The sequence below is a fragment of the Cupressus sempervirens genome, chromosome 4 (genome assembly GCF_028749045.1).
Source record: "Cupressus sempervirens isolate cs-2001-9-10 chromosome 4, ASM2874904v1, whole genome shotgun sequence".
NCBI lineage: Eukaryota > Viridiplantae > Streptophyta > Pinopsida > Cupressales > Cupressaceae > Cupressus > Cupressus sempervirens.
Genome location: NC_143121.1, coordinates 913,191,953 through 913,204,402, shown reverse-complemented (window position 1 = coordinate 913,204,402; position 12,450 = coordinate 913,191,953). Strand labels below are relative to the sequence as shown.

The 12,450-nt window shown below is 36.4% G+C and overlaps 1 protein-coding gene across 2 annotated transcripts in view; it reads left to right on the top strand.

Annotated features, from left to right (window-relative positions):
• Positions 1 to 8,150, top strand: part of LOC149564371 (Transducin/WD40 repeat-like superfamily protein) — a 55,669-nt gene extending 47,519 nt beyond the window's left edge. The window contains exons 8-9 of one of the 2 annotated variants that reach the window (XM_089827432.1): positions 6,885 to 7,082; positions 7,170 to 8,150. In XM_089827432.1, coding sequence (XP_089683558.1) covers positions 6,885 to 7,082; positions 7,170 to 7,720 — 749 coding nt within the window. In that variant the 3' untranslated portion in view covers positions 7,721 to 8,150. Of the gene's footprint in view, positions 1 to 6,884 lie in introns of both variants that reach the window. The other variant, XM_089827431.1, reaches the window with a different exon arrangement.
• The last annotated feature ends 4,300 nt before the right edge of the window (positions 8,151 to 12,450 follow it).

The window sequence follows — 12,450 nt, the reverse complement described above, 5'->3', positions numbered from 1 at the left end:
AATTTTAATACATATTGAATATTGCAACGATTATTATTTCCTAGATGGCATTCAAATGGTGTATGCATACATATATGACTTGAAATGCTATTTATGGAGTGATACTTCAATAAAACATACCAAATATAGTTGAATAATGAATATAGAAAATCGAAATGTGATTCACAAACCATAAGTTCAAACTTGAAACTTCATAACCAATGACCATTGAACATAGTAACATACTCATAGTAAGTTGTAAAATTAATAATATTAACGTTTTAAATATAATGATAACAATAATGATAAATAAAAAATATAAATCATACATAGTACCATGTAAGTCAACTATTGACTATCAAATGACAAAGATGAAAGATTTAGAATTCATTGTTCAAATTATAAATATGATATATCATAAAGATCAAGATGCTCATGATTACAATTAGCAGAGTAGCATGAAACAATGAAATGAAATAATGTATCATGGCCATATCAAAGTGAGTACAATCTACAAAATGTCTATAATGAGAATGTAAGGTTGGGTGTTCTCTAATCTTCTCCTAAACCGAAGTGCTCATCACTAGAACTACTAGACTCCTCATGGATAAGGTAGTATAAAAAAAAAATTAAAAAAATTTGACTTTTCAAAATGGGTGTTGGACGCACCTAGCACGTCCTCTAGAAGCAACTCGTGTGCACCTGATACACATCCTTGCACTTGTTGGGTGTGTAGAACGTTGCTTCGTCGCTCCGATGACGATGTCAGAGTGTGGGTGCACAACATACCCGCACCCGCGACGAACACGCACTTGGTGTGCCAGGGTTTTACCTCGAGTATTACCCGGGTGACAGATGAAGGTGCCAAGTCCTTTGCAGAGGATCAACAAGTTCATGTAGCAGTGTGATTGCAAAAGACTCTTGTTTGGTGAAGCATTGGAGTCTTTTGTAATTTATTTTGATAATTTATCTTTGAGAATGGAACCCCTTGTTGAGAGGGGGTCTTATCATTCAATTGCTTATCATGTACTATAATGAGTTGTTCTTTGAGAGGGAAAGTTTGAGGTGCAATCCCTTGTTAACAAGTTATTCTTTGAGACGGAGAAATTCGAGGTTCAATCCCTTGGTAATGAGTTCTTTGTGAGAAAAGTTTGAGGTTAAATCCCTTGTTCCATCCTCTGGGAGTTGCTAAGGTAGATCCATCTTCTGTGAGTATACATTGTGGAGATGCATATTTCAGTGGGAGAAGCATGAGGTGAAAGCCCTCATTCCACCCACTGCAAGTCAGTATGGTGGATCCACCCTATGGGAGTAGCCATGATGGAGGTCATGTGCGACTTAGTTTTCTTTTGTTTCACCCCTAGGAGTAGCTGTGGTGAATGTCATACCGAGATGACAATTTTATGTTGAGGAAATTTGTTAATGAGATTTTGTTACTGATTTTTGTTGTTGCAGCTTCTTATGTTTGTCATGTTAGAGATGGCAAGACATTTGAATATTCTCTCTTGCTAAGAGAGACTATTGAAGTTTTATAGCTATGAGAGAGAATATCTACCTGAGATGATATGCCGTGGTTTCTTGAGATTCATCTGCTGTTCTTTATATGAATAGACATGTGACATGCGAAGAGAAACATGTTTTGAAATTAAAAAAGACATGCAACATGTGAAGAGACATGCGTTTGGAAATATGAAGAAACCAGTATTTGGTAAATGAAGAGAGTGTCGTTTATGATATGAAGAGTTTCTTAGTTCAAGATATATATGATTGCTATGTGTGATAAGTATTGTATTTAGTTTGAAGCTTTGTACTCAGGCCTCTTTCATTTAATAGAAGATATTCCTGGTGTGGCAGGGTTATTCTCCTTAAGTTGTAGGCATTCTCAGAATAATTTTTATGTCTTTTAAGTGTCTTAGTGTGCTTTATTTTGTTTATTGCTGTTTATCGTTATTTCTGGGCAAAACAGTAACAATTTAGGCTTGAGATCCGAATCTGGACTGGTTCAGTGTCTTGGAAATGGGCTATTAAACTTCCCTGTTCTTGTTTAATAGTTTGTATGAGATTTTTTCACTTAAGTAATTTAGGTAACATTGTGCTGTTTCATTTTGTTGTACTTGATGCTTTGCTCAAAATGTGGCTACATGAACACATTTAAGTTTTTTTAATGCATTGCTCTGTGCCACAAAATTCGTTAATGTTATTGTGTCCAAAAATACAGAGCAAAACTGTCATGTCCCATTTTTGAAATAGGACTTGATAATAAACAGTAATAATTAAATTAAAAATATGAAATAATAATAGTAAAAATAATTGAATGTTAGTTAAGTTAAACAGAAGGTCAAAAGGCTCGAATGGGAAACTTGTGTCTTACTCAAGTGAGAGGTATAAAAGGGAGAGATGAGAACTTCACTTGAAGAAAAAGGAAAGGAGTAAGAAATTGGAGCATAAGAATTAAGAAGGTATTAAGGGAAAGGGAAGGGAAGAAGATAAGGAAGTGACTTTCAAAAGGTAGAGGGTTGTGATTCTTCAAAAATGTTATGATTATGAACTTTTGTGACTTTTTGAAAGGGTTGTAACTCTTTGAAAGAGGAACAATAAAGAAGGATCACACCTCTTTCCAAAAGGCAGGACATGATGAAGAGGTCTGATTTCTCCTTCATATAGTAGGATATAAAGGAGAAGAATCTAATGGATCGAGGTAAAAAAGAGTAGAGGAGATCTGGAGCAGATTTATAGCAGAAGTGTAAGGAGGGATCTAAATTAAGAATGGGGAAGAAAAGAAGAAAATAAGAACAGGATATGTAGATCTTGAATGGAATATGTGCAGATTTGAAAAGTAGTAACGATGTATTTGATAAATCACTCAAAAAATAATGATTAAATGAGTGAAAGGGGCAATGGTTGTTGTCAAACATATGCATCTTTTCCTAATCGAAGGCTGTGACCCTTTCATCAGGGCATTAACAAACGAAAGGGTGTGACTTCCTACACTTCAATGAGATATTAAGGAGAAGTTTCCATTTGTAGAAGAAACCAAAAAGGGAAACAATTGTGAGAATAATGCATTATTCTCAAAGGCAACAATCAAATGTGGTATTAATATCTTGCAAGGTAGGCAAGTCCTGTAGTGTGTTTACCCTAGTAGGCAAGTCGTTGTAGTATAGTGGTGAGTATTCTCGCTTGTCATGTGGGTGACATGGGTTCAATCTCGGACAACAACGCCAAATGTTTACCCTTGTGGGGTAACATGGACTGATTGCATACAGAAAGTAAAGTGCTCAACATGGAATGGAAAGAGAGATATTAATATTACATACATTCATTGATCACCATAAACCAATGTACTTCATACCAACATGTCCCAATTAAAGGAAATGGTGCATATATGTAGTGTCCGATGGGTTGCGAGGCGAACTGTAGCGACTGTGTAACTCCCTTAGATTTGCCAACCACCTAACTACCCAATAACCTGACAACATAGTGGAATTGACCACACTACATCATGCATCGGCAATAGATAAGACTTTTGGTTGAATGTGCATGGGTTACATCATACAAAGACACTATTTGTGAAGGATAGTCTTGAAAAGTGGTATTAATGCTTCACAAGCTAGGTAAGTCCTACGGTGGAATGGACCATGCTACATCATATGAAGGCAATAGATAAGACTCGTGGAATGCAAATGGGTTACATCATACAAAGGCGCTATTTGTGAAGGATAGTTCATATGGGGGATGGAAAGTAATTGCATGCAAAGAAGGGGGAACAACAAGGCCTCACTAGGTACACCAACCCCATGAAACATGGGGCCTAGGGGGACACAATTTCTGCTCTTGGGCCTAGGGTTGAGTCAAGGGCACCCTCCTATAATCCTTCTCTAAACTCATATTGGGGAGTTATTGTGATAGCTAAGGTAAGCATCTTTCATCATACGAGGTGTGTATGATGGAGTGATGGAGGGAAACAGTGTAAAACTTCCGCTAGGTATGCCAATCACATGAATGAAGCACGGTACCAGGGGGGACATAGTTTCCGCTCTTGGGCCTAAGGTAGAGACAATGAGGGCACCCGATCGTGTCTTTGTTATCTTATTCCTCATCATGGTCAGATCATGGAAGCTAAGTGCTATATGTATGTTTCTTTCAGAAACCTAAATATGCATTGTATTGTTACCTAATACCTAGGTTAAGATTGTACCTCTCTTTGAATTATCAATTTATAAAGGTCAAGGCAGATCATATTGTACTAATATAATTAGTTTGTATATATCTACACGTACTTGACCCTTGTTTGGTTGACCTAAAACAGGGTTTACCTTGTTAATAAGCATTTTAAATTGCAAAGTTATATCTTTATCCATCTTGCAATTCATATTTTAGTGGAATCTGTGATTCTACAGAAAAATTAGGGCAATACCAAAAACGGGACATAACAAAAATCAACAGTAAGAAGCAATTCTTTGGAGCTATTTTAAGTTTCTAATGAACAGCTTATTCTGTATGGCTTGATGTCATCTCTGCAAATAGTTATTATTTGTAGTGAATAGATCTGTTTACTAAGCTAACATGATTCATCCAGGAATTAACCTTAGGCTTACCCAAGAGGGATAAGACATGGAATCCATAGTCTGTACATTCCTGCAAACATGATTAGCAGTCAATTTTCTTCCTAATATAACGCAACAAATATTCATTTTTCCTTGAATTCTAGCTATAAGTGATTATAGGCTAAGTCACAGGATTCATCGAATTTCATCCATGAGATTTGGATTTCAGCGAATTTTACTCTTTCCGAACTTCATCCGAATTTTATGATATTTAATATAATAGTATTTAATTCTAAACTGATATTGAGTTATTTAGTTAAGTTGTTTAGCAGCATTAAACTATTTTGACAATTTTGTGGTTATATTACTAATATTTAAAAATACATAAATATATATAACTAAAATAGTCGATTTTTTTTTTTTGAATTCTTACACTTGCCGAATCTCATTCGAATTTTATGATTGACGAACTTGAATTCAAATTCGAACCTTTTGACTTAGATTATAGGTACTCACCAATACCTTTTAATTGTTATGCAGTTTGTTTTCATTTCTTTTTTGGTTGGTTGTCAAAAAGTCTAATTTCATAATGTCGCATTTCATAGTTGTTCAACATGTGAACACAGGAGAATGGTGAAGAGTTATATTAATTCAGTTAACAAAATTTGGCTTTGAATCAAGGGAAAAAAAAAAATAAAAAAAATCTGCATTATGTTGTGACTCAAAATTCTCCAATGCTACTCAAGGACATGTCAAGAAAGATGAAAAGAAGTTGACCGGCAAGAAAATCTGTCTCCTTATTTTATCAATATTGAACAGCATATTCAGTATGGCTTGAGTTCAGCTTTGCAAACATTTTTAATTAGTAGAGAATAAGCGGTTTACTAAGCTAGCATGATTTATCCCAGGTATGAATTCTGGGCATATCCAAGAGAGACCAGACCTTGGATTCAAAGATCTCCAGGGTCTGGGCATGTGCCTGGAAACAGGCAATTAGTCAATTTTCTTTGGATTCTTTTCCTTGAAGTAAATTTAGAAGTGACCGCACCTCCCATGCTTTTTAGTAGTTTGCAGTGTGTTTTGCTTGCTTTTTTGGTTATTTTAACCAGTAAGGTCTTGATTCATTTGCTAGACTTTTTGGTTTGTTGAAATTGTGAGCACAGGAATGGTGAAAAACTTATTGTAGGGATTCAATTTACAAAATTTGGCTTTAATTTGAGGGCAGCAGTTTTTTATTATTATCTATCTACATTTTGGCTTGCCTCAAACAGTGTTGTACCAAAAAAGAACAAGTTGATAGTGGCTAGTAATTTTGTCATCTCCATTGAACAGGATATTTAGTATGGTTGGCCTTAACTGTGCAAACATTTAAAATGTAGAGTAAAGCTGTTTACTAAGCTAGCAGTTGTTTTCAGTTCTCCCTGAATATAAATCTTGCTGCCAAACCTAAAACCCCATGAGAAGGTACCATGTATTTTTCTGAGGGTTTAAAAACTATGTAACAAAGGTGTTTTAAACTTTAAAGCATACCTATAGGTTTGCCATCTACAAAAGATTATCTTATAAAGTGCAGCATGCATCATTGTAATGGTTGATCAGCCACAGGCAGCCACTTAGCGGTATATTTATGGCTTGTTTCTGGTACTTCTTATAAATGCTGTTATCTGCTGATTTTGTGACAAGATATCATGCAACCATAATCTAATGTGATTCAAGCCAGTCTGAGGTGAAGATATTCCAACAACATGGTGCATCCTACATAAATTTGTACAAAATTCAACAAAATTGGCCCAAATGAGTTTCTTCAGATATATAGATGCATCCTCTTGGAGTTGAAGCACCCCTTTTACAGATTGATCTTTTAGTAGGGTCCATATTCCTGGGCATTGGGATGGATGGTAAAGTTGTGTTGTTGAAAGTTGAAAGTTAACTAAATCATTATAATCAGTCAGGATGGCCCATTTGAGTCTCCTAGTAGTACACTGATTTCTTCTTACTGATTAGACGATTAGAAGTTTATTATTTCTTGGTAATGGGTAAATGTGGAGTTAAGACTACCAATGGAATAAAATAATAATAGTAATATGGACGAATATAGCATCAATAATTATTCAAGCTCCGTTTTGCATTATGTTTGAGTCATTTGATTTATTTTTGAATTATCGGCATTGAAAGTCTATAGTACTCCTAAATGGAGTGTCTTTGATTGGAGAGCGAATGCATCTTGTTTTGGAAATATTTTATGACTTGTTCTGAGTTGTATGGCTATTGGTTGGCATGAAGTTATTTTGTGATCACTAAATTACTATTGAATTTGTTTGAAACCAGATGCTAAGTATGTTGGGCTCTTTTTTCCAGGTTTTCGGAACACTAATAGTCAAATATCGGCATCATTCACCGCAAATGGGAAATATGTTATTTCTGCAAGTGAAGATTCTTATGTATATATCTGGAATTATGATTTTCCAAGTAATCCAGCTGCTAAGGATCAGGGGATCTGTCGGACTTACGAATATTTTCTGTCTCGGAAGGTCTCAGCTGCCATTCCTTGGCCTGGTATGAAGTCTGAAACCTTTGTCTTAGGCTCTGGTGAACTGACACCTGCTCATAGGCACAATCCTGAACTGTTTACACATGGAATAGGGAATGGAGGACGAAAGAGTGGGTCATTTCTGCATCCATCCACCAGTCAATCTGGTGAGGTGGTTCTGGGCAGTCCTCTTGTGCCAATCTCAGGTAACTCAGATATTGAGGCCAATATGGATCAAATAAATCGCATTAGTTTTGAAGGAGCAAGGATCAGTAGCAAGAGTGAGGGATCAGCTCGAGAAAATCATCGATTAAGTGATTTTGGTACATTTCCCGATTCTATCGCAGGTGCACTCCAAGTAAATTTAAATTCCTCTTTTGCTAATATGAGAATTCCAGATCATTCAAGTCCAAATCATGGGCTTTTTGCTGACAGTCTGTCTAAAGGTTCAGCAACATGGCCCGAGGAGAAACTTCCAGCCTTTACCTTTCGAAGTCCAAACCTAGCCTCTTCTGAACTCACAAACAACAGCATTTGTGATTCTCGTGATAATACCAGTCAAGACCAGTCTACACTAGCTGCATGGGGCTTAGTAATTGTAACTGCAGGTCTTGGTGGCGAGATAAGAACATTCCAAAATTATGGCTGGCCTGTTCGCCTTTGAGATGTGAACATTCCTATCTGAAAGGAATTCATAGGATGCTTGTAGCAGTGGTTTAAATTACATTTTACCAGCAGTGCTTGCGAGCTTCATATTCTGATGCCGTCATGTCGTGCTCATGCCCTTCAGAATTCATTGTAATGTATAGATTCTTTCACAGGAGTTACTTCTCCTAGTTCTTATTCTTTTTAAAAAATTCAACAAAGAATCCTTGGTTGTAAGATAAGAAATTATATGTCAATTTGTTGGCAAGAAAGAGAGGATGGTTATATGGAGCACTGGTTTTGCTCCTGCATTTTCTTCAATGTAATACAAGGGAAGTGTTGTATTTGTAATTATCCGGTCGCGAAGGATTTAATCTTGCTTCCAATGGTTTAAGTGCCATTGGTGAGCTATCTTTTAATCTCACGAGAGCTTAATAAGCTGTTTCTTAGTTTTCAGTTAACAACAACATTCCAAGTGATTCGGCACTAAATTGTCAATTTCGTGCTAGTTTTACGTTCCAATTTTACGTTCCAATAAAACTAGATGAGAGGTCAGGAACAAGGGTGGATCATGAGTCATGCTTGTATCTTTGACCCTCTGCGAGGATTGCTCGAGGAAGGTTAACATATATAATAGGAGCAGTACTTCTGACTACCAATAAATTTTGAACAAGCATTTCAAAAAATATATTTAAAACATAATAGCAAATGTAAAAAATGTATCGTCCTTACAAAGGAATAAATTGAACGGCAGCGTCTATTCGGCCGATTTTTTTCACCTGACATGACATTGTTATTAATTAAATTTAAAATTACAAGAGCACAGATATTGAGTATTTTAAAACGTCATTAAACTGTCGTGTAAGGTATAAATAATCGGCTGCAGCCATTTTCTTGTCGGCAGAATACCCAAACCGCCTCATTTACTGTAATTATTAATTATTAATTTTTTTAATTCATTAATTTCATTTTCAATTAGTTAATAATTATAAATTATAATGAATGGTACACCTCATTCACTTTAATTATTAATTAATTGAAAGTGTTATAATTAATAATTATAAATTATAATGAATGGTACACCTCATTCACTTTAATTATTAATTAATTGAAAGTGTTAATTTATTATATTTAAATTTTTAATTAGTTGATAACTACAATAAATGGTGCATTTTGGGTGCTGCGTAGATTTTGCCCAAGTATGGTAGATATGTACATCTAGATGGTAGATATGTACATAGGCTCTTCTAAAGTGATTCACATAGACCATATTCTAGTAGTAATGTAATTTGTGATAGTGATCATGCAATTCACATAGACCCTATTCTAGCATTATGTTGATGTTAGTTTTGTACCAATACATAATATATAGCAATTGAATACTTGATATGGAATATTAAACACTTAACCCTCTCTTAAAAGTAAATACTCACGAAGAACATGAGGAAACTCCAAGGGTCCTTACACTTGTGGATGCTAACTTAGTTATATTAATGTGATTTGTTGGTTAATCATGTGGGCAGGGTTACATTGTTCTTTCAAGAATGTTGGACTTCTGCTGCGATAGTGATGAAATCTAGCTTTGCAATGAATATTGGCGCCAAATGATGTTGATGGTGATGATGGAGGGTTTGTGCATCACCAATGCTCAAATTTTCTAACTTTCTTCGAATGAATTCCAACTGTTAAACTATTTATTGTTTTACTTCTACTCCTATGAATAGAAAGATTAACAAATGGAATGAGATTTCCATGCAAGTCTTCCTCCTAACAAGCCACTAGGATGCTAGTAGCCTAGTAGCATGGATCCTTATTAATCATCCACTAATATCACCATACAACTTTCCATCTATTCTTACTCTTGCTTAACAACTTTGTTGAAATAAAATCTACTCTAACAACTTCAATGGAATTTAACTCTTTAACTATTGGAAGTAGAAACCATGCAATAACACCAAGCGTTCTTAATCACCATGCAAGACACAACAATGATAGGAGAAGCAATTTTGGTATTATCTTAAGCAACAATTTTCTTCAACCTTTTACAAATGAGAGCAAATGGCCTTATATAGGGGCCAAAATTACAACCAACGGTAGAGATTAAGAAGCAAAATCAACTATCTTAGATCAAATCCTAGAAACCTTAACTAGGGTTGCCACCCCATTGACCAATGAGAAGATGCCACCTCATCAATGGACCAATAAAAAAAAAGTGATAACCAATAAGAAGACACCAAAATGGTAGCCAATCAGAATCAGCCACCTATCCTACTCAAGAAGAGAGGAGAATTTGTCACTTGGGCTTACATCAAATGATTCTCTAATATAATTCTACCCTTTTCTTTCATCTTTTTAGCCAAGGCAATGAACTTGGCTACCTTGTTGTTGACTTCCTTCATGGGAGGGCAAGGCGTGTGCTTCATCTTGAGCTTAGTTGAATTCATCATGTTGCTCGTTGCTTGCAGTGTCTTCTCATATTCTTTCACATATCCGATAAAGGCACTGAGGGAGGCAAGGCTGCCTGAATGCTTCTTCCTGATGGCAACCTTCCCCAACTCATCCAATCTCGATCCAAACTCTTTCTAATTGATTTTCTCCTCTTTGATATCTTCAAAATCAAGTGCAACCTTGACATCACTCATCATGGTTGAAAGGGAAGTGTTAATGCCTAGGTTGTGTTGTGCAATCTCATTTCATATTTCTTTAAGTACCCTCAATCTGATGGTCAAGGCAGCATACCAAGACTCCATCGTACTCATTCCTCCTCCATCTACCAACTTGGTTCTCTCCAAATATCTCTCCGATAGCCCAATAAATGCTCGTAGCCTAGGAATGGCTAAGTCCTTGACTAGGAGGAAATCCTTCCACTCCCTTTCAAATGTTTTGAATATGTCTCAAATAGCCACCAATGACTTGAATGCCGAGATAAAGGAAGACAAGAAATTTCGCCCATATTGAATTATATCACTGATCCACTCTTTGATTTCGTGCAACTGAGCCGATATCTCATCTATGTTGCTCCCGTTGTCTTGCGGAAGGGCTACCTGATGCAATTGTTGGATAGGTTGACAATCTCTCCAATACTTGTTTTCGACCTTCAACTTTACAATCTTCTCGTTTGCCTTCCTTAACCTTTTTCTAATTGAAACCATGCCTTCCTAGATCTCCTCACACTTCATGTCATCCGTGATTCTTCTCAAGTTATGCTCTACTATCTCATGCCCCTGGGCTACAATCTCATCCATTGCCTTGCTAACTTTTGGTATAACAATCTGAACTTTTCGGTGACCCTCATCATCACTTCTGATTACCTTTGCCATTTTTTTTGCAATTTGTTTATGTTTCTCACTATCTTTCTTTTTCACTAACCCTTGAATGTCTTCAACTATTCAGATAGCCCCCACCTTGCCTCTTGGCATAAGCATTTGCCTTAACCATAGTGGTGTAGTGCATCTCCTTAGATCTAGATTCGGTTCAACTAGCAAAGCATCACCAACAATGTCAAGCGTCTGACTTATTTCCTCAATATCAATTGGCCTATCCTCTTCTTCACTAGTGACTATCATATCATCTCCATGTTGGTTCTCTAAGAGAGGAGAGTATTCGGTACTGTTATTGTAACCACTTGATTTTGAATCAGAGCTCACCTTTACTGAGACCCTTTGCCCACTTGTCTTTAACCTCTTGACTTCTAGCCTCAATTATGTTCTCCCTCGATGGTGCTGCATTTCATCTTTGTTGGAGGCTTCTGATGTTCTTTACTTTTCTCAACCTCCAAATTTCTCTTTTTGCTCTTAACTGCTCTTTGTTGCTGGCTACTGCGCCCACCTTTTGTCCGATTGACTCTATTGGACCTTCCTCCAGCTTCATCTTCTCATAAGTAAGGTGTACCTTCCGACTTTGTAATTGCCTTAACTTCTCATTGTACCATGACTCAATCTATAGAGCAACTGCTTTGTAACTACCTCTAAGGAAGGATCTTGATGATCATCCCAATCCACTGGACCCAATTCTGTTCCATCCATTGTATTATAATCTTCTCTTAGCACATTTTCATCATCTTCCAGTTGATCGAGAATATCAATGCCTCTCCATCTGTTTGCCCTCATCATGCCCATTGACAATCTTGAGAAAGCTAGCTTCCTCACATGAAAGTCATCTCGTGCATTGGCCCAAAAATATTCTATAGTAGGAATATGTTTGAATGTGTTTTCTTGAGATGCCTTGATAAGACCATTAGGATCAAATCCCTGTCTTGCTCTATACCATCCTAGATGATACCATTCTAACTCCTCCGCAGTTGCAAAGGCAACAAGATTGGGGAAAGTATCATTGCCTATTCAAAATGAGAAGGTAATCCCTGTCTCATCTTTAAGTTTCATCATCTTATCATAATGTTCAAGTTGCCTAGCCAACTCTATCAAAATTGTCTTGTCGGGTGGGTACCTTGGAAGTCTCTTGGGATAAACTATACTTCCTGCTACTCTAATATATGTGAATTGCGGAAATTTGATGAACCAACTTCCATACTTCTTAACTTTTGCTACTACTTTTGATGAGAGCCTCCTAGCAGGTGTCTCTTGTAATATTCTCACTGTCTTCATGGCAAAGGTGTCATAAAACATCTTATAATCTTTGGTGTTGTGCACATGAAGCTGTGGATAACACTCATGCACCAAACATTGCCTCAACCTATTGCCATCACTCCTAAGCCTTTAAGTCCAAGATTCTCATATAGTCTCGCAATCA